The sequence below is a fragment of the Mustela nigripes genome, chromosome 1 (assembly GCF_022355385.1).
Source record: "Mustela nigripes isolate SB6536 chromosome 1, MUSNIG.SB6536, whole genome shotgun sequence".
NCBI classification, from domain to species: Eukaryota; Metazoa; Chordata; class Mammalia; order Carnivora; family Mustelidae; genus Mustela; species Mustela nigripes.
Genome location: NC_081557.1, coordinates 270,173,375 through 270,195,689, shown reverse-complemented (window position 1 = coordinate 270,195,689; position 22,315 = coordinate 270,173,375). Strand labels below are relative to the sequence as shown.

At 44.8% G+C, this 22,315-nt stretch overlaps 1 protein-coding gene across 2 annotated transcripts; it reads left to right on the top strand.

Annotated features, from left to right (window-relative positions):
- Positions 1–3,674: 3,674 nt before the first annotated feature.
- COQ2 (coenzyme Q2, polyprenyltransferase) lies at positions 3,675–21,709 on the top strand. 2 transcript variants are annotated; one of them, XM_059386351.1, is made up of 7 exons: positions 3,675–3,937; positions 8,277–8,443; positions 15,033–15,154; positions 16,278–16,363; positions 17,682–17,815; positions 18,947–19,135; positions 21,065–21,709. In XM_059386351.1, the coding sequence occupies exons 1-7, from the start codon at positions 3,691–3,693 to the stop codon at positions 21,227–21,229; spliced, it is 1,110 nt and encodes a 369-aa protein (XP_059242334.1). In that variant the 5' UTR covers positions 3,675–3,690; the 3' UTR covers positions 21,230–21,709. The 2 variants fall into 2 exon arrangements, with proteins under 2 accessions (XP_059242334.1, XP_059242342.1); XM_059386359.1 differs by lacking the exon at positions 18,947–19,135.
- The last annotated feature ends 606 nt before the right edge of the window (positions 21,710–22,315 follow it).

Here is a 22,315-nt window from a genome sequence, read left to right as displayed (position 1 = left end):
AGCACTGAATTTTTTAAAAGTTGTTTTGTCATCTATTTTCTATCAGATGACTTCTTATTTCCAGTACAGAGATTGGCAGCACTCTTCAGATTTGTCTGTACTTTTATTACAGAATTTTATCAGGAAATTAAATTGAACTTACTCAAGTTAAAGCAATAGATATTGAAAGAATATGCTCATAGAGCAGCAGATAGAACTTTGGTACTAGTGGCTCATAGACAGTTCACTAAATTTCAAAGTCCAGATCTGAGAATTCCCAACCCTGTGACTATGGGTGGAATACAGAGCTTTTGAATCCAGGAGGAAAAAAAAAAAAAAAAACAACTATCACCAAAGCTTTGTCTTGATTTTCATTATGTATGAATTTTGTGGAACCAGCGTTACTAGATGGGGGTCACTAGTAATTTATTTGTAATTTTGAAACCAGGATAGAATATAGTTAGATTATTCGACCCAGCCTTTGTCTCCTAAAACCTAATGACTATTGTGGAATAGCATGAGTGTAGTGGGACCAGAGTGTTAAAAATAACGAGTGTTTATTCTTTTACTAGCGTATAAACATGTTGGCATTTTTTAGATTTAAGTCACTAAAAATACTGATTTGAACTTAAAGAATTTAAGTGCTAGTAATCTATTTATCCTTTACTCTTCCAGCAATGCTCATGCCTGTCTTTCATTGTTTACACGCTCTTCTGCCCAGACTACTAGCACTGTAGGGACCCCTTTTCGGCTGATAAATAAAATAGTTGAGACTTTCTACCTACTGATCATGACTTAAACATACCTAAGAAGCACACTGTATGAAATATTTTCATATAATTAAAATTCCTTCTAATTTATATCATTCAGAAATAAATTAGAAGGAATTTTAATTATATGAAAATATTTCATACAATGTGCTTTCTACCCACTCAGTTCTCTTCTCCATCATGCACTTATATTTCTAGTTAATCTATACACTGCTTTTTATGCTACTCCTTTTAGAAACTGAAAATTCTAGTTTCACTCAGTTCTTTCGTTAATAAACACTTGAATGTGTACCCTTCATATGTGAACTAAATTATGATCTATTAGTCATACCTAAATAATCAACTTCAAAAGAAATGATATCTTTTGATCATTTATGTGAGGTTTGCTATTCTCCCATTTTGTGTACATGGCTGTAAATTATGTGCATTTATTCTATTTATGTTACCTAGCTGAATTTTATTTGAATTGTTAAAATCAAAAAATTGAAGTATCTTTAAAAAAAGTATCACTCTCACCCATGGCAGATGATTACTGAAAAACTGGGGGCATAGTTATATGAAGAAAGGAATGCTCCTAGTTATACATTAATGAACATTTTTAAAAGATTTATTTATTCATTTGGGGGAGGCAGAAGGTGAAAGAGAATCCTGACGCCAACTGTCCACTGAGTGTGGAGACGCACACAAAGGCTCAAACCCAAGACCCTGAGATCATAACCTGAGCCTAAATCAAGAGTCCGCCACTTAACTGATTGAGGCATCTAGGTGCCTCTATATTAATAAATATTAAATGAATATTAAGGTTTTGGGGTGCCCGGGGGGCTCAGTGGGTTAAGCCTCTGCCTTCAGCTCAGGTCATGGTCTCAGGGTCCTGGGATCGAGTCCCGCATCGGGCTCTCTGCTCAGCGGGGAGCCTGCTTCCTCCTCTCTCTCTGCCTGCCTCTCTGCCTCCTCGTGATCTCTGTTAAATAAGCAAATAAAATTTAAAAAATTCATAAAAAATATTAAGGTTTTAAATTTCCTTAGAGAAAGCTCTTGCCTGCCCTGTTAGTGAGATGTTTTGAGTCCACACCCTTCCATTGGTATTTAATTTGTCAAATATATTTACTTCCTCCAACTTATGATATTGGTTCCAATTTATTTTTGTCTTTTATTTTGGTCCCGTGGGTCCCTTCATCTCCTGGTATCAGAAAATTCTGAGTCATGCTGTAAGGCTTGTGTATTCAGTCATTTTGCCGCCTTCTTCTTCTTCTTCTTTTTTAAACTCTGATGTGTCTCATCAGCTGTTAAATCACCTCATTCTCATGATGGGTGAATCTTCTAATCATCCTTCTAACCGGAATTTCGATTACCAGCGGAACTGCCCTAACACCCATCTGTCTTACCCGCCGTGCAATCCAAAATCAAAATGCTGCCGAGGATGTGTCCACCAGCTCGTACGGTGGGCGCCCGAGAAAGACCGGCCAGCAAGAATCATCATCCCCATCCTTGCTCCGGGCCCGGGTCGGAGATTTGGGTTTTCTTTCAACAATAAGATACTCAGTCTTGTCTTTTTCCAATTTTATTCCATTCTCAATTTCACCGACATGGGTTGGAAAACCCCGGAGAAATTTAGATACTTAAGAATTTAACTGTATTTTTAAAAAATCTTTTCTATTATTTGTCATTTTTATTACAATATTAAATGGCTATCAAATGTTGTCGCTTTTTAGGACACCCTTGATTTCAATCAACTTCTTTATTTCCACACATTTGACGTAGCCCCTAGTGTTTCACTGGTTTTTAGGTCACCTCTTCGGAGGGGGACAGGCTACTTGGTTAAATCCAGCGCATTTACTGAGGTTCGCGCAGACCCTTCACGGGAGCCCAGCAGGCCGGCCCGTGCCCTGCGCTTTAATCCGGCAAACGCGCGTGTCGTGCCGGGCACGTGCGGCGAGCGCGCCCGCGGCAGTGACCGCGCCCGCGGCAGAGACCGCGCCCGCGGCAGAGACCGCGCCCGCGCCCGGCCGCTGTCCCGCTCTGCCCGTCACCCGCGCGCATCACGGGCGTCGGCGCCGCGCTCCGGGGCCAGACCCCGCAGAACCCCGCGGCCCCGCAGGAGCTCCCGCGCGCATCGGGGCCTCCTCAGGGGCGCGCGCTCGGCGGGTGGGCGTCCGCCCTGCGCTCAGGTCGCGTCCCGAGTCCCAGCCCCCGGCGCCCGCGGGCTCCGTGGGGGGCCGGCTTCGCCCTCCGCCCCTCCCCCTGCCTCTGTCTCAAGTAAATGAGTAAAACGATTTTTCTCAAAGAAGTTCGAAAAGAAAACGGGGGTCGCCTCTCCAGAAGGAACCGACGCAACCTGTCGCCTCCCGTGCGGGCCACCCTCGTACGCCGCCGGCCGGAGCCGACTCGGAATCGCCGCGGGGCCGGGGCCGGCGCCCGCCGCGGGACTGTCCGAAGAGAACCGGGGGACGCGGACGCCGGACGCAGGGGCGCGACCTCGGGGCGGGAGACTTTACCACTTACTTGCCGGAGACACGGAGACGCCGGCAGCAGCGGCGGGGCCGACCCCGGCCGAGCCCCGAACCTCGCTCCGGCCCGCGGGAGGCGCCTCCGCCGGCGCCGAGCTCGGCTTTACCTCACACGCGCGCGCTTCACCGGGAAGCGCCGCCGGCGAGCGAGCGTCCTGCAGGCGCTTCGAGGCCGCCCCTCGGTCCCGCTCCAGCGGCTCCAGCGAGCGAGCGCTCCTCCCGCTGCCGGCCCGGGGACCCCGCGGACACGGAGGATCCCGGGACCCGCCCCGGGGCCGCAGCGCCCACCGCAGCGCTCCCGCGCCCTCACCACACTCGCTCGGCCCGCGCCGCCCGGAGCCCCGTCGGACGCGCGCCGCCGCCCGCTGACGTCACTGCGCAGGCGCGCCGCGGCGTGACCCCGGGCCGGCGCGGGCCACGCCCTCCCAAGCGCCATGCTGGGCGCTCGCGGCGCGGCGCTCGCGCGGGGTCTGCGGGGCCTGACGCACTCGTGGCGGCGGGACTCCCGCGCCCTGGCCCTGGTGCGCGCGGTCGGCGCGTCGCGCGCGGGGCACGGGCAGGCTCCGGCCGGGCCGGGACCGCGCAGGCGCCGGCTCAGCCTCTCGGCCGCGGCGGTCGTGGACTCGGCGCCCCGCCCTCTGCAGCCCTACTTGCGCCTCATGCGGCTGGACAGGCCGGTCGGTGAGTGCGCGCGGGCGGGCGGGGACTGCGGGCGTGCGGGGGCTGCGGGGGCGGCGGGGGCTGCGGGCGTGCGGGGGCTGCGGGCGTGCGGGGGCGCCCCGACTCGCGGGCGGCCCGCCGGCCTTTCCGTCCCCGAGGCCGGGTCGCTCTGCGGTCGCGTTGGCGCCGGTGCCCGCGGCCCTAAGCGCAGAGCGGCCGCCGGAGCCGCCGCGGACCCCGCAGTGCGGACCCCGAGTCCCGGCGCCGCCCGCAACACGACGACTCGGTTCGGTGGAGTTCGGCGGGGTCAGCGCCCGCGGTCCGCCTGGCGGCTCGCAGTGGCCCCGAGACCTCCGGCCCCCGCTGTTGAAGAGGTCGCCCGGCGGCCTGTGGCTCCGCCCTGGGTCTCTCGTCGCGGACGGACGGACGGACGGACGCACGCCGCGGCCGCTGGCTCCTCCGTGCGGTGCGCGCGCCCACGAGCCGCCCCCATCCCGCGCGCCCGCCCCCATCCCGCGTCCCCGCGGAGCCTGGCGGTCGTGGCCGACGAGCTCCTCCGCGCCGCTGGCGTCGGGGTCGGGACGCCCGTCGCGGCTGCGGGAGACCGAGGGCTGCGCGGGAGGGTCGAGCTCGCGGCGCGCGCCGTGCACAGTGCGGCGGTGGAGCGAGCGGCTCGCGGGGGCTCCGAGGCGAGGACGTGTCGGGAGCAGACGGACCCCCGCAGGGCAGGGGTGAGAGCCCGGCGGGGCGGGGCGGGGAGCTGGAGCGCCCGGGCGGGGGCTCGCCGGGGCCGGCGCGCGGTGCGGGAACGCCCGGGAGGCCGGGCCGGGCCGGGCCGGAGCGGACCAGGAGGGACCGCCGGCAGCGGGGACGCGGCCGGGGCTGGGTCCGTCTGGCGGGGGCGTTTGCCGGGCGTGGAGAGCCCGTCGGGCCGGCTCTGCCCGGCCGAGGCCCCGAGTTGGTCTTGCTCGTGGTGCTCTAGGCCGTGGACGGCGCACCTGGGTCAGAGCACGGAGCGGGACAACACTGAGCTCCTAAGCTGCAGAAGCGGATGAAAAGGACAGCCCTGCCCTGTGACCCCTTGCGTTTGGGGCCGCGTGCAAGTTGGTACATCTGCGAGCCCGGTTCTCCTCCGAGGCGCCGCGGCCTTCGGCTCCGGCGTCCGGGTCCGAGCCGCGCTCTAGGCCCGCACAGCTCCGGACCGACGAGCGGCTGCGGGATTCCCACTGCCGGGACCTCCGGCTTCTGCATAGTGGCCGCACACCCCGCCACATGGTGCGGGCCACTAAGAGGTTACGACTAAAGGTCTGGAACCAGACCTCTAACTTCCTCAAACATAAGATGAAGACGCGGGTAGCGCGGACTCCCTACGCCGCCGTGGGACTCGTTTGCGTGTGCGGGGCCTTGCGACGGGCCTGCCCTGCTCAGTGCCCCGGAGGTGCTGGGCTTTGGTGAGAATTCGAGACCCGTTAAGAGTTCCGAATCTTGGGGAGGCACCTGCGCGCTTTAGTTGGGCACAAGACGGTGACCGCAGGGTCTTCGAGACAGTTACTGAGCCGCCGGCAGTCGTGCGGCCGGCGCGTTCCAGCCCCTGCTCTCTGCCGGGGACCGTACATGGACAGTAGAACCGCAGGCCTGATGTTTCTTTATTTGAATTACTCTTTCATGGAGCAATTTTATGTTCATCGTTGTACTTTGTTCAAATTGGATCTCGTTTTATAAATCACAGTGGAATTCATTGTTTTTCAGAATGGATTACAACTTTGTTCAAATTCCACAAACGACAGTATTTCAAAATTTCAGCAGGTGGCACTCTTTACACGAAATTGTGTAATTTAGTTGTAATTTCTGTTTTACTCCACTTGCGGGTGAGTATGTTGTCTGGAAGATAATATGTAATTAGTAAAGAATCTTAGGTTCCATATCCATGGGCTTTTTGGTCTGCCCACCACCTCTCAGAACGTGTTCGTTTTATTTCCTCTCCCAGAAAGTTTCTCCTTTTTCTACAACAGACATTTCTTTCTGAAACCTGTTGGCATCCTTGTCCTCTCTGAATCCTTGACGGAGGAGAAGAACAGAAGGGCCATAGGGAAGCGAGGGAAGCCCCGTGGCTGAGAATCAGGGTGGCCGAGGAGCCGGGAGAACCGTTTGTGGAGCGTCAGGTGTACTGAGTGGCAGCCCTGGCCTGACACAGACGAGAGCGGGGCTACCGGAGTGTAAATTTCAGCTCGGCCACTTTTTGCCTTTGTGATCTTGGGCAGATTACGTCTTCCTCTGTGCTTCAGTTTTTGTATTTGTTAAGTGGGTGTCTACAAACTCTGCCTATCTCAGGTTTGTCATGAGAATCAAGTGTTTCATGACAGCACCTGGGACATAGTAACAGTTACATGTTTGCTCTTACTGTTTTTATTTTCATTATCACTAGTTTCCTTTGCTCATAATAGTTCTGAGACGTAGATAGTCTGTCCTCTCATTTATATATGAAGAAGACTAACCCTTCAGGTTTAGTATACTGTAGTGTCTAGCATCACTCCATTTCTTGTGGCAGACATCGAACTGAATGTCTGACTTTTCCCTTCATGATAGGAAGCCCCCCCCATCCATGGGGTGCTCTACAGATTCCCCTGTGTAAATGAATATGGTTCCTATAACGGAGACTAATGGCAAAGGAAATGTTGCTGATGTAAAAATGCTGTCGGTGACTGCACTTCTTTTCTCTTCAGAATTTTTAGAAAACAGACCCTTCAGGTCTAGTTGCACCAGGAAAATAATGTCTTTGGAGTGGTGTTCTTTTGCTTCTATCAGGGCAGGGTCAGTCTGCCCCTCTGAGCTGTACTGGTAGATCCAGGAGAAAGGAGGTAGTTAAGCACTTAACCTCTCTGTGAGTTTGTTTCCTCATTTGTATGTGAAACAGGAACAGTACTAGTGCCCACTCTGTAAGGGTGTGGGGGGGGATTAAATGAATTTGTGTGTGTAAAGCATTTAGAACAGTAGCTAACACTTCAAGCCGTGTTAGCTGTTGTTGCGTTTGTTTTATATGGGACACACCAAATAGGAGTCTGTCCAGCACTCCTGAACCTGAATTCGAGTCTGAACTGGCCCTTGCTTGTTTTCAGTCTCTCCTTGCCTTTTCTGCTGTGTCCTCTCTGGTCCCTCCACCAGTGACTTGGGTGGCACTGTTTTATGGCTTTGAAGGACGCTGTATTTGCCCTGTTTTTGAATTGATCTATTTTATTGTTATTGTTTGTTTAACTGTGTTTCCTCCTTTTCATTTAGAAGCCTCTCTCCCTTAGTCACTGCTGTATTCTCAGTTCCTGTATGTGTTTTATAAATACCTGTAAATGAATAAAACTTGAACTTACAAAATTTAAATAGGATTATAAGCACTTTGTCATTTCAGCTGTTTTTGTATAGGATCTCATCTTAGCCACATCTCCTTTTTCTATGATGTGTCTAAATTGGGAAGTAAAGCTCAGAATTTATCGTAATAGGCACCATTTCCAAACATTTGTTGAAAGACTTTCATCAAAGTTTACATGTGAAATCTCTTTTCTGAACAATCTATTTGGTTTTAGCTTTATTTCATCTAGTTTATAGGCTAAGGACCAAGAACAAATGCCATTTGATTGGCACTACATGGCAAAATACTTGAAAAACAGTAGCTTTATGTCCACCTTCCCACAAGACAATTTTATTTTATTGTACTAACAACAGAAGAAAGTTTTGCTAACTTTTTTTTAGCAGGGTAATATGTGCATATGATACAAAATTCAGAAATTGCAAAGGTGTAGAGTGAAAACTAAGTCTTCTCCCCTGTCTCCTAGCCACCCAGTTCCCTTCCCGAGAGGCAAGTATCCGTTTCTCCTGTATCCTCCCTGGCATGGCCTGTGAACATACGGACATTCAGATGTATGTGTTTGGAGTGGGGGAGTGCACACGCACTGTAACAGTAGTCTGGTAGCCCTCCATACGGGTGGACGGCTTTGTAACCTCACGGGCAGTGTGTGCGAATGTCATTCCCAAGGGTGTGTATGAAGAATGTTATCTCAATGTCATTTTGATGTGTATTTCTGAAAGTTTGATCTTTCATATAAAGAAGAGTCATTTGTATTTCTTTTTCTGTGAACTTCTATAATCCTTTGTCTGTTTTTCCATTGCAGTATTGATCTCTTTCCAGTTTCTAGGGTTCTACATAGGGCCAAAGAGTCCGTTGTGATACGAGTTGTTCATGTATTTTCCCAGTTTTGTCATGTGCTTTTGATTTTGTGTTCTTTTCTTCTTGGGATTATAACGTTTGAACAAATGAAGATAGCTGACTAACTCGAATGTGTACCTTCTTTGTCTTTTTATTTTTGCTTAGGCACCTGGCTGCTGTATCTGCCATGTACTTGGAGCATTGGGTTAGCAGCTGAACCTGGTTGTTTTCCAGATTGGTACATGTTATCCCTCTTTGGCACTGGAGCTGTTCTGATGCGCGGAGCAGGCTGTACTATTAATGACATGTGGGACCGGGACTATGATAAAAAGGTAGTTTCTTCCTGGAAAGGAATAGGGAGCCCCCTCTCAATTCTGTACAGTGACATGGTGGCATCACTTTTGCAGTCCACAGAAGGCAAGGGATCTTTAGCAGACTCGCTGAAATCCAGCATGAGGAGTGCCGGTTTTCAGTTGAGTGGCTGGCATTGCACAGTGCGGCGCATCCCCTTTCTCCACACAAGAGCGGCCAGGCAGGCAGGACGTGTACTTCATTTTTACAAAATGAATTAGAACTTAGGCGGCCAAGGTAAGGACATTAGAAGCAAAGCAAAAAGATCATCCTGAGCCTTTGTGCATCCAAGAGGACTGTTGTTCTTTCCTTTGAGATACATACTGGAGTTGTGACTATTCTTTGATGAAATCAAATCTTCATTTAAATAAGCCAGGGAAGCCCCGTTAGTGTTTGCTAAAATTATTTCATTAAAAAATGTAATTTTATTCCTTTTTTTCTCTTTGGAAAAATAGTACATGTTTAATCTGAAAAATTCAGACAGTACAGAAATACAAAGTATAGAAAGTGCAAGTCTTTCTTACTTGCTCTCCCAAACCCCCAGAGAAACTTCACTTAACAGTTTGATGCATTATAGTTCTCCAGATTACTTTCTATGCGTATTCCAATGCATATGTGTAACGGTTATTTTCTCAAGGGAAACATCCATCTTACTTGCCTTTTGTCCTTAGCGACTCTGCCACAAACAAGTATGAGATCATTCGTTAAATGCTTGAGTAAATAATAAAGTAAACTTTCAATTTAAAAGAAACCCATGCTAAATTATGTAAAATGAATAATCTTATATACATATATATAAATATGTGTGTGTGTTTTCATTATTTATATATATATAAACTCATCCCTACTTTGCCTTTCATGCTGGTGTGAATTTTTCTTTAGCAAGACACACCTGTAACGATTTTTAGTTTATAAGAACAGTACCACAATGTCTTTTTTAATTCAAAAAAATATTGATTATTTGCTGTGTGTGAGACACAGTGACAGGCGTTAGGAGGATTGTGTGGATGAAGGACAGCATTCCTGACCGCACAGTTTCATAGCTACACTCTTACAGCACTGTTGGGAGAATGGTATCTGCAGGGGAACTTAATTGAAGACCGCCTACCTCAGCCAAAGGGAGCAGAGAGAACTTTCCAGGGGAGGGACTGAACGGTGTCCGAATAAGTTGGCAGGAAAAAGATGGGCTGGAGAATGAAGGTCACTCTGGACGGAGGGAACAGCAGATAGGGAGTGTGGCTATGAGATGAAGTATAAAGCTTAACAACTGCTGGATGTGGTTTGTGTGTGGCTGGAGGATAGGCTTGTGGCAGGTGGCAGGAACTGTATGCTGAACACATCCCACCGCCCCCCTGCTTCTTGCCAGGAGATGCACACTTTCCCTTTTTTTTTTTTTTTTTTTTTAAAGATTTTATTTATTTATTTGACAGAGAGAGATCACAAGTAGGCAGAGAGGCAGGCAGAGACAGAGAGGAGGAAGCAGGCTCCCTGCTGAGCAGAGAGCCCGATGCGGGACTCGATCCCAGGACTCTGAGATCATGACCTGAGCCGAAGGCAGCGGCTCAACCCACTGAGCCACCCAGGCACCCGATGCACACTTTCCTGATTTGGGGTTCATAACCCCTGTCAGCCGTTCATTCCGCATGACTGTATGATTGAGGCTGCTGGTGTGTATCACTTCAAAGTAATTATTGAACGTGTTTGGAGCAGCTAATACCAAAATCCTGGTTGTAATATTTTATTGAACTGTAAAGTTTTGCGGATGTTACTTTTGGGGGAAACTGGATAAAGAATACGTGGGATCTTTATATTTTTTTAAAATGCCAAGATAGTCTTTAAAAGCTGCATTTGAATCTACAGTTATCTCAAAAGAAAAAGGTTAATTAAAAAAAAATTATATATTCAAACCAACCAACTTATAATTAACAAAATATGACCATTTTAGTTTCCCCTGAAGTGATTTTTTTTCTCCTTAGGTAAAAGATTGCTGATGAGATACCTTTTATCTCCCCTATGACATTTTTCTCGATTAGGAAAGTCCAGATTCTGTGTACACATATAACAAAGCTCTTAAATGAGTGTTTTGTAGCTATTGAGGAGGTTTTGCTAACATGACTTAAAATGTTACGTGCTTCTCTCTTTTTTAAAATTAATTTTCTTTTAAATTTTTGTTCAGTTTATTTAAATGAAAGAGAACAAATAAGTTCACCCATTTCTTTCCTGCCCCCACTGCTCCCAGCCCTACCTCTGGTAACCACCAACCTGTTCTCTTTTTTAATAATCTTGAGTTTTTGTTTTGTTTTGTTTGTTTTAGATTCCACATGTAAGAGAGATCATATAGTGTTTGTCTGTCTGACTTATTTCACTGAGCATAATGCCCTGGGATCCATCCATGTTGTTGCAAAATGGGAAGATTATTTTTAGTGGTTGAATAGTATTTTGTGTATATGTGTAGGTGTACCACAGTTTTTTTTTATCCATTCATCCATCAACGGACAGTTAGATTGTTTCCATCACTTGGCTACTTTAGGTAATGCTTCAGTGAACATGGGGGTGCATATATCTTTTTGAATTAATATATTCATTTTCCTTGGATGAATACCCAGATGTGGAATTCTGGATCATACAATAGTTCTACTTGTAATTTTTTGAGGGACTGCCATACTGTTTTCCACAGTGGTTGCAACAGTTTATATTCTACTAATAATGCACAAGGATTCCCTTTTCTTCCATCCTCACCAAAACTTATTTTTGTCTTTTTGTCAATAGCCATTGTAACAGGTGTGAGATGATACCTCACTGTGGTTCCGTTTGCATTTCCCTGATGATTAGTGATATTAAGCATCTTTCCATGCATCTGTTGGCCATCTGTATGTCTTCTTGGAAAAATGTCTATTCATGAGTTCTGCCTATTTTTTATTTGGATTTTTGTTTTTTGTTATTTTAGTTACAGGAGTTCTTTATAAATTGAGAGATATGTGTGTGTGTGTGTGTGTGTGTGTGTGTGTATCCCTTATTGGATATATGGTTTGCAGAAATGTTTTCCCCCCATTTGGTAAGTTGATTTTCATTTCACTGATGGTTCACATTGCTGTGCAGAAGCTTTCTGGATTGATGCAGTCCCACTTTATTTTTGCTTTTGTCGCTTTTACTTTTGCTGTTAGATCCAAAAAAATTGCCAAGACCTGTGTCTTAGGAGCTTATTGCTATGTTTTCTTCTAAGAGTTTTATGGTTTCAGGTCTTTTGTGCAAGTCTTTAAGCCCAATTGAGTTAATTTTGGGTGTCCTGTTTATAGGCATCCCAGATGTATTCGTCTAGCTCTCCAGTTTTCCCAGCACCAGTTACTGAAGAGACTGTTCTTTCTCTGTTGTATAGTCTTGGCTCCTTTGTCATAAATCAGTTGACCATAAATGTGTGGGTTTATTTCTGGGCTCTCTATTCTGTTTCATTGATCTGTATGTCTGTTTAATGCCAAAATCATACTGTTTTAATTAGTGTAGCTTTGTAGTATAGTTTGAAATAAGGAAGTGTGATGCCTCCAGCTTTGTTCATCTTTCTCAAGATTGCTTTGGCTACTCAGAATCTTTTGTGGTTCCATACAACTTTTAGGAACATTTTATTTCTGTGAAAAATGCCTTTGGAGTTTTGCTAGGGATTGCATTGACTCTCTATATTGCTTTGAGAGGTATGGACATTTTAGCAACATGAATTCTCCCAATGCATGAGCATGAAATATCTTTCCATATACTGTGTCTTAATTCTTTCATTAATGTCGTGTAATTTTCAACATACAGGTCTCTCACCTCCTTGGTTAAATTTGTCTCTTTATATCTTATTCTTTACTGCAATTGTAAATGATATTGTTTTCTTAATTCCCTTTGAGGTAGTTCATTATTAGTATAAAGAAACACAACAGGGGCGCCTGGGTGGCTCAGTGGGTTAAAGCCTCTGCCTCCAGCTCAGGTCATGATCCCAGGGTCCTGGGATCGAGTCCCACATCAGGCTCTCTGCTCAGCAGGGAGCCTGCTTCCCTCTCTCTCTGCCTGCCTCTGCCTACTTGTGATCTCTGTCTGTCAAATAATAAATAAAATCTTTAAAAAAAAAAAAAAGAAACACAACATTTTTTGGTATTTTAAAGGATAAGTTACAGCTTGGCCATGTTGTATGCTTATCACAGTTTCCTAAGGACTGTATATCATTAGGGATGTTTGTGGCTCAGGGTTTTGCTTAGTGTGTTAGATAATAAGTAAATTGCTGATACATTAAATGTTAAGTAAATTGTTATTCTGGTGCGAGTTAAGTGTGTTCTGTTGATTTTGTATAATATGCCAACCATGTGATAAGCATTAGGTCCATAAACATTGCAATAATCTCAACATACAGGCATTAATGATTTAGTTTTATTTTATTTTTAAAAATATTTTATTTATTTCAGAGAGAGAGAACAAGTTGGGGAGGGGCAACGGGAAAGGGACAAGCAGACTCCCCGCCGAGCAGGAAACCCTGTGCAGGGCTCCAGGCCCAAGACCCCGAGATCTTGACCTGAGCCGAAGTTAGATGCTTAACTGGCTGAGTCACCCAGGTGCCCCAGTGATTTAGTTTTATAAGCTATAAGCAAATGGTTTCATTAAAAATCACATACAATATGTTTAATCATCATATCATTCTTCGTGTTTTGATGGAGTGCTAGTTTTTTTTTTTCACTTTTCAAAGTTAGCCAGGCGGTTATCAGTACTGAAGGGATGGTCTAACCTGTGGTTAGTAGTGTGGTCAGGGGACTGGACAGATTGTGCTCCCCCCCATCCGTTATTTGGGAAGTTGCCAAGCCTCTGCTGAAACAGAGACGGCAAGAACGTGTGAGTGGCTAAAAGTCAGTGTTGTTATGAGGATTCAGTGATGTGATGCATACGTAGCTCTTAGCATAGTGGCATATTGTAAGCACTCACGTAGTAGCTGGAATAATCATAACAATCTAAAACAAATACAGGACATAATATATTTCTAACTAAAACTATAGGGACCAAATCAAAGATAAAAGATCCAGGTCTGGCAGTCTAGCCAAGGTGAGTCGTTACAGTTTTTGACAAACTGTGTATTGCAGAGTGAACCATGCTATGAAATGGGTCAGCACATTTTTCTGTAAAGGAGCAGATAGTAAATATTTTAGTCTTTGTGGGCCATCCCATCTTTGTTGCAACGATTTGATTCTATTCAGCATGAAAGCAGCCTTATACAATATGTTAACAAATGGGTATATCTCTGTTTCAATAGAATTTTATTTATGTACACTGAAACTTGAATTTGATATTATTTTCATGTGTCATAATACAGTACCCCTTTTTTAGCTGATTTTCAATTGCCTAAAAAAGTAAAAACTATTCTTACTAGCTCACAGGCCATCTAAAAATAGGCAGTAGGCTGGATTTGGCCCATAGGCCATAGTTTGCTAATAACCCTTGATACAAATGAAAATCAAAATAGTTAACATTTATTGCATGTGGTTTTTAGACACTGCTCTTACTCTATGAGGCAGTGCTCTTATCTCTTGTCTTCTTTTTCCTCTCTCTTCCTTTTTTCTTGTAACAGGTAAGTAACCTAAGTCCAAGAGAGGTTAAGTAATTTGCTAAAATTCACACAGCTGGTAGGTGATGGAACAGATTCACATGCTGGGCTCTTGGGACCCAGATCCGGAGTTCTTCTAAAAATGTTGAAAATTTTGGTTATGCTCTTTTTTATGCTTCAGTTTAGAATAGTCACGTTTCATGATTTTTAGACAGGAAAAGAACAACTAATGTATCTTATTTGTCCACATAATGGCTCTGTCTGTTCATAATATTGAATCTGCCCTTTGTATTTGGGTACAGTTAATATTAGATTATAGACCCATCCTTAAATAGCCTGGCAAAAGGACTCCTGTTTTCAAACCCAGATAATTTGTCTTCTTTCTTTATTTACATTTGATTGCTGAGTGCAGGGCTTCCTGTCGTCAAAACATTGACTGCAGTTTCCTCTTTCCTGAGAATTGCCTCTCTTTTCTCTGTGGAAATTAAACGTATACTTGCTGATAAGCTGGGTACCTAATTAGCCAGATGAGGAAGTTGCTCTATTTAGTGTATTCAGAAATGGGAGATGGAAAGAAAGGGGAATGAGTGGTGGGAATTTTTAGTGCTTTTTATAGCTGTTTGAAGGCGAAGTTTTGACTTATGGCAGTGCTTCCCATGTTTTTTTTTTTTTTTTTTAAAGATTTTATTTATTTATTTGACAGACAGAAATCACAAGTAGGCAGAGAGGCAGAGAGGCAGGCAGAGAGAGAGGAGGAAGCAGGCCCCCCGCTGAGCAGAGAGCCCGATGTGGGGCTCGATCCCAGGACCTTGGGATCATGACCTGAGCCGAAGGCAGAGGCTTTAACCCACTGAGCCACCCAGGTGCCCCAGTGCTTCCCATGTTGATTTCACATTTTAGTCATGGTTTTCACTTAGCGCCTACCTTGGGCTGTTCTCTTCTTTACATGTTTAAATCCATGATTAAACCATTACATGAGGCTAAGGTTTGTGTTTTTCTTTATTAAGGTTATAAGAACTGCAAATCGCCCAATAGCTGCTGGAGACATTTCAATTTTTCGATCCTTTCTTTTCCTCGGGGGACAGCTGACGTTGGCACTGGGTGTTCTTCTGTGTCTGAATTACTACAGGTATATTGATGTATCTTTATCACAAAATTATTTGTTGGCTATCTATGGAGCATCTGTAAGTTAGCAAGTATAAAGAAATCACCACATGTCATAAAACCAAGAATGTTTTCTGCCAGAGGAATGAGAAGATCAGCATTTAATTTATTCTGAACCATGGTTACACTTACATTATGTGTTCCCCAAGAAACACATGGCACTTTCATAGCTTTTCCAAATGCATACATGGATGTGTACGTATACCCTATCCTGACAGTGTCTCTAAGTTAGATGGAAGTGATTATATTCATTTTTCAAAAATATTAAGCAGGTCTTTCCTAGAGTCGTGCTCATAATCAATGACAGGGGGAGAAGTGGAAGGGTTCGTTCCTCTTTCTCTTAAATAGAGACAAAATCAAACTTTGTGCATCAGATTGCTCCTTACAAAGTATATAAATGAGGAAAACAAGACAAAAAATTAGTGTCACTTCATAGAGGCTAGACTTAATTTGCCCTGACAGCATCACATGAAAATGGTGTTAGAAGGTTTTTCCTCTAAGGGTGGTGTTGGGTGACTGGGAGAAACCTACGAACACCTTATGCTGTTATCCTTTTATAGATGTTCTGTCCTCTCCTAGAGAAGTTAACACCCATTGTGCATATCGGGAAAGGGGTCTGGACTCTTAATTCTGTTGGGACATTTCCGTTTATTAGCTGTCTTAATGCTGAAAACAACATTTAGAGAGGCAGTAGCACTCCGAGTCCTGCTACTGCCTGGCTGTATGATAGTCAACAAGTTACTTAATCTCTTTGTGCTTCAGTTTCCTCATCTGCAAAAAATAAGTAGAATAAAACTGTCTGCCTCTTAGGTTTTTGGTGAGGACTATAATGAGTTAACTCAGTAAAACAGAATAGCTCCTAATACATGAAAGCACTGTATGTATTACTACTTCGTTCTGTTGTGTTGTAACACTTAAAATATTTTCTAATCATCTTTTATCCTAACTAAAGTCTAGGAAAATAATTTTAAATAACAAAAGTTATAACTTAAGAAAAGTCATTTTCCGATTAGTGTTACTACCATTGTCGTCTTTAGCATTTCTAAGAGATGGTGATACTAATCTTCAGTGGTTTTTCTTGATTTCAGTATAGCTCTGGGAGCAGCATCCCTGCTTCTTGTCATCACCTACCCATTAATGAAAAGAATTACATACTGGCCTCAGTTAGCCCTGGGTAAGCTTGAAATAACCACAAGTCTTTCCTTCAGTACCCTTAAACTTGTACTTTTGTGTGTGTGTATGTGTCTAATGTGGCAGAGATAAAAAGTCGGTCATGAAATTTTCTAAACCAAGAATAGATTTTCATATTTTAAGGGAGGGCAATTAGCCATTTTTATTGTCTAAGAAATTTTGCATACTTACTAAGATTCTCACCATTATTATTTTTGGAAATGCTCTTTTAAAAATCAAGGTATATCATGAAGAAAAAATTAACTGATTGGACCCTACCCTTCTCTTTAAGTCACCGACCTGGATGCCCTGAGGACTTGGGGGAGTCGGGTAGAAAGCACGGTCAGGCAAGAGAATTGGGGTTAGTATGTGAAAGCTTAGCTAGCCCATTCCTGTGAGGCCTTCCTTAGATGTTCCAGGAGAAAGTAAGCCAGTCTTGCCTCCAGCTCCCACTGCGCTCTGGTGTGGTGCTTACTTGTTTCACCGGCAGTAATCAAAGGAGAAGATGCTGAAGGCCGCCTCCATCCCCCAGTTGTAAATTGTAAATGCCTGACAGATAAAGCTCTCTTTGTGTGGAGGGCCCAGTGTCTAGCATAGCCCTTGGTATGTCCCCGCTATTCCATACGTACTTGTTGGCAGGGGGAGCCGAAGGCAAGTAGGTCACAAAAATCCCTACTCCTGGAATAAGCTAGTGTTCCTAGAGCTATTCTAGTTGTTGGAGCTACTTTTGTAGTGACTAAAAGAAGAGAAGACACGTGGGACCCACTGAGTATGAGGGACCCGAGGGACTTGCCGGTGGAAATGTCCAGCAGGCAGTTCAGTGTCCAGTCCGAAGGGCCACACGAGCAGACTGAGGGGCTGTTCACGTGGGAGTGTTTGTTGATAGTCTTCAGAGAAGTTGGGTTGTACCCACCTACACTCTCGTTTCTGTAGCATGCGGGAAGTCAAGTCATAAACGAAAAAACACGAGGTTCTGACTCAGGTAGGCCCGAGTTGAAACCCCCGCTTCTACTGCTTGTTGACTGCTCCAGGCACCATACGAGGTAGGGTAAATGTTCTCACAAGACCCCCTGTTTATCAAGGTGACATCATTCTTCCTGTTACCTGTTACTTTAATTGTCTGTTCACTTCTCTGAACCTGTCTCCTTTCTGTGCATTGTAGCTAGTCACCACCACGGAGAGCTGAGAGAATTTCAGGAAGAGACATAGAATACAGTGCACAGAGCCTAATGCCTGGAAGTACTTACTGTGTGTTGATGCCCCTCCCCCCTTGGGAGTCTCAAGTGCATTTAGACTTGTCCTCTCTGTCTCACCACTTGTAGGGTTGACTTTTAATTGGGGAGCATTACTTGGATGGTCTGCTATCAAGGGCTCCTGCGATCCGTCTGTTTGCCTGCCTCTTTATTTTTCTGGAATTATGTGGACTCTAATATATGATACTATCTATGCCCACCAGGTAAAAAAAAAAAATCTTTTTTCCTTAACTTTGGTTTAGTTATTGTTGCCATTTAGAAACTTTATGAACCACATTAAAGGGAAAGTTTTTTCTTCTGAAAAGAAAATCATTCACATTTCCTTGGCTCCAATAAAATATTTTTATTTCATGTGCATGTGTTTATCAAAGAGATCAAGTCTTATTTACAAGCACTTAAACAGTATTCATATCCCAGGCATGTGAATACTTTTGTTGTTGTTACTGTTTTCTTTTAAAGATTATTAGAGTGTATATGAGTGGCTGGGGGGTCAGGGCAGAGTGAGGGAGAGAAGCAGACTCCCCTCTGAGCTTCCAGTATGGAAGGAAAAGCATACACTAACCCCATACTCGTTACTCGTTACTCGATTTGGTGCCGAGATAGCTATCAGATAGCGATCTGCCTGCAGGTCCCTGCGGGAGCTCCCAGCCTCTCATAACACATGACTCTAAGCCCAACAGTGTGTGGAAGTTAAGTTGCTGGAGGTGACCAGTTAGCTGGATGTGTGTGTCACCAAGACCTAGCTCTGCTTCAACAGCAGGGAGTCGATGGGAGAGGCAAGGGATAGATTGAGCTGGAGGAGAGCGTGGAAGGATGTGGGTAAGTGGCAGTTGAAGATTTTCTGCATCTGTGCGTGTAGCAAGATCGAAACTAAAATGTACAGGAAGTTGTCGCAATTCGAGAACTCTGAGGTGAGGAGAAGCCATGGGAACCATTAGACAAGTGAGTTTTACTTGGAATGTAGTCAGTGTGTAGTTAAGAGTCACTGGGGGGTCGTAAGAAATACGATGGCCCTCCTTAATACCCACCACCTGAGAGGGCACGCACTGCATGGGGCACGGCTTGTGGTGCATAAATCATGAATCTTGGAACACTGAAAAAATAAAATTAAAAAAAAAAGAAAAAGGACATGTGGAAATGGAGCTGGAGGATAACCTCCGCAGGGGCCTGCTAGTCAGCCTGTGTCTCTGAGTTAGTCGGCTTTCACAGCTTCCGTCCTTTGAAGGCCACTTTCTTCCGGGATTAGATAGCGGTGATGGTTATACAACCAAAATGGTGAGTTTTATAGCATGCCAATAAAAAGTGGACAGTTTCTTACTGCTTTCTGGTGTTAGGACAAGAGAGATGATGCCCTGATTGGTCTTAAGTCCACGGCGCTGCGGTTCCATGAAAACACCAAGCGGTGGCTCAGTGGCTTCGGTGTGGCGATGCTGGGGGCTCTGAGCCTGGTGGGAGTGAACAGTGGTCAGACGGCGCCCTACTACGCTGCCCTGGCTGCCGTAGGAGCCCATCTGGCCCACCAGGTTGGACCTTTTTCTTACTTTTTCCCCTTATTTTTCCTTGGTATAAATTTGTAAAAATTATTTAAACAAAACAGCCTCCGTGTTTACAGAGCAAGGTACTCCGTAAAGCAGCTGCTTGACTTGCGCTACCCTGAACCGCCCCCCCCCCCGCCAGCATGTCATCTAAAAAATGTTATTTTACTGAAATACTTTAAAACTAAACCTAGTGTCTTTTTGGCGCAGTAGGCAGTGCATCAGTCTCATAAAACTAAACCTAGATTTATTTTTTTTTTCCTTTGATGTTTCTGGAATTTTTTCTGATTCATGTCTGGAAAAATTTCAGCAGTGTCTGAAGGTTTTGGGTTGAGTTGAATTGCTGTGAAACAAACTGACCAACATAACTATATTTTTACTACACCAAGCTTCAGTGATGGATATGGTAGTTAGTTAGCGAACTAATCATTCCTAAGGTTGGGTGCCCTGGCATTAGCAACCAAGGCCAGAAAAGACATGAAGTGCTAACATGTCTGAGTTCTGTCTGGATAGAGGGATTCCGGGATACCCAACGAGCACCCGTAAGCTTATATTGTGAATCTACATTAGTGACTTTCGTAAAATGAATGAACCAGATCTAAGCTTAATGAAATAGATTGCTTGTACATGGACTCTAGCTTTGTATCAGCATTACTTTTGTTTTCTTCAGATAGATCCAAAAACATGTTAGCCTATATGTAGATGATCTGTTTTATACAGATTATTGCAAATTACTTACCAGTGTAAGCCAGATTTGCATAGCAGTATGAAGGAGACTAAAATCCAATGTCCATAAAGTAAACCCCATGCCGTATCACCTTCATTGTTTTTCTCACAAGGAAAGCTAAGGGCAGGAATTGGTGATTCTCTAGGATTCTCTAGATTTCACCATTTTCCTCCTCAGAATTTCGCAGCATCTTGTCTTGCTCATAACTCAGCTCTGTGGGTGTTGTCACCATCAGTTGATTGTCTGATCAGGATAATGGTGTGTCGCCATATTTAATTAAGCACTGGATATTAGTGGAGGAAGGCAGAAATTACAAGGAAAATCACAAATACCGTAAGAAATATTTGGAACCCACCAAAAAATTCTAAATGGCATTCTTGGTCTTCTATCTAGTCCTTGACGCCGTATTTTTATGATGGACTATATAGCTTTCTAAGGTTTGGGAAAAAAGGAAATCATGATGATTTTAAATCTGCAACCATATAATAAAAAATAGTTGGGAAAATGAGGGATGCTAATGCTTAATAAGCCTAGGAATGACTAAGACAGGGACATGGGGCTTTCCTGATAGATTTGTAGGACTGCTGTGGAGAAGAAGGAATGTGTTTGTTCTAGGTCAGAGCAGATCTAGGTTGCCAGATCCCCTTCTCTGTGGGGGGATGGGAAGGAGATTTACACATGCATAGGGCATTTTTGGTTATCACAAATAAACTGGGGAGGGGTCACCACAGCCATTTGGTGAGTGGGGCCAGGTATGTTAAATATCTTTCAACGCAGTGGAGAGCCCTGTACAATAGAGAATTGTCCTTCCCAAAGGTGACTTGTCAGCCTTTTGAGAAACATTGCTCCAAGGAATAAAGCTAGAACGGGAGGGTAGGAGTTAAAGGAGGCAGATTTTAGATCAGTGTAACTGGTTTCGAGCTTTCTAAATAGAAGTAAAAATAGCATGGTTGCCTCTCAGCATTCACGTGCCACTCAAGTGGACGGTTTTAGGACGCGGCTTGGATGGTACCCAGCGAGAGATATGGTAGGTTTTTCTACACTGGGAAACAGTTTGGGATACAATAAGGGCTTCCCATTGCTTAAAACCCTGTAACAAAGGACTATCTTCTCTATACTGATGTGTTTATTTGTGGTGCCAAAAAGTTCATACTAAGTGCTAATTGCAGCATTGTGGTCTTCTCTTACAGATTTACACTCTAGACATCGACAGACCAGAGGATTGTTGGGATAAATTTACCTCCAACCGAACACTAGGACTAATAGTTTTGCTAGGGATTGTCCTTGGGAATTTGTGGAAAGAAAAGAAGACAGATGAAGTGAAGAAAAGTATAGATAGTAGAATAGAAAGTTAGCAAATGACGTTGATCTAGGAATCTTTAAAACAGACTTGTGCAAAATACTCTCAGGTCTTATTACCGCATAATCAGACTTGAAGAAGCAGTCTTGCAGTTTGTTCATGAACTGAGAACCAGAAGATGAAAGCATAGACCATCTTTGCCTGGAATTAGTTCAAGCATTTACTAGCAGAATCGTCTTCATGTCTCAGAAACCAAGAACTCTTAAGGATTTGAGTGACCGTGAGTCTTCTGCTTATTAAGATTCCCATCTGCATGAGTTTGGGCGCTTTAAAAGACACCTGATCTGTATCTCACCTAAGTGAATGAATGTAGCAAAACAGACTTTGTCTTTAGGGAAAAACAAAAGCTGCTGTAGAAAGTTGGGGTTTATTGTTCTTTGTTGTAACCTTTACTCACTACCCAAAGTAGTAATTGAGGAAACCATCCTGTTTTTTATATCTTAGGAAAATTTAAATAAGTAAAGAAAAATTTTTATCTACTGTGTCCATGTGTACTTTTGTTACCAGTCCTGACATTGATTTCGTACGTCCAGTGTCTGCACAGCCATGGTGACCAGAGGTCGTGGGTTGAACTGTTGAACTGAGTTGAACTGCTCTGAAAACAAACTGATCAACTTAGTACCAGAGACTATTTTAATTTCTGTTGATTTCTTTTTTTAATCTTCTCAGATTGTAATATGTAGGATAATGGCATGTCCCTTAAGTGTCCTAAGAGATTCTTCCCTTGTCCCCTTCAGAATGTTCTCAACATAGCAGCCAAAGTGATTTCCTTAAAATCTGTGTGAGGTTCTGTCATTTCTCTACTCAGAACCCTCCAGGATCTCCCAGGTTCCTCAGCACAGACTGAAAGTCCTGTCCCCTGCCAGGCCCATCGTGATCTGGCTTCATCTTCCACGGCTTTCCCATAAGCCTCTTGAGCCCCATGGGCTTCCTCAACTGCTGCTCAGCAGGGCGGTGGACTTCTGCCGCCAGGCGTTTGCATGTACACTTCCCCTTGCCTGGAGTGCTGTCCTGGAATTATGTCAGTCCTTCACAGCAGGTCTTTTCCTAAATGTTACCTTCTCAGAGGCTTTTTCTGGCC

Coding starts and splice junctions, on each gene's coding strand:
- COQ2 (XM_059386351.1), top strand. CDS start 3,691: ATGCTGGGCGCTCGCGGCGCGGCGCTCGCGCGGGGTCTGCGGGGCCTG. Junction 16,364..17,681: donor CTGGCCTCAGTTAGCCCTGG/GTAAGCTTGAAA, acceptor CACCACTTGTAG/GGTTGACTTTTAATTGGGGA. Junction 19,136..21,064: donor GAGCCCATCTGGCCCACCAG/GTTGGACCTTTT, acceptor CTTCTCTTACAG/ATTTACACTCTAGACATCGA.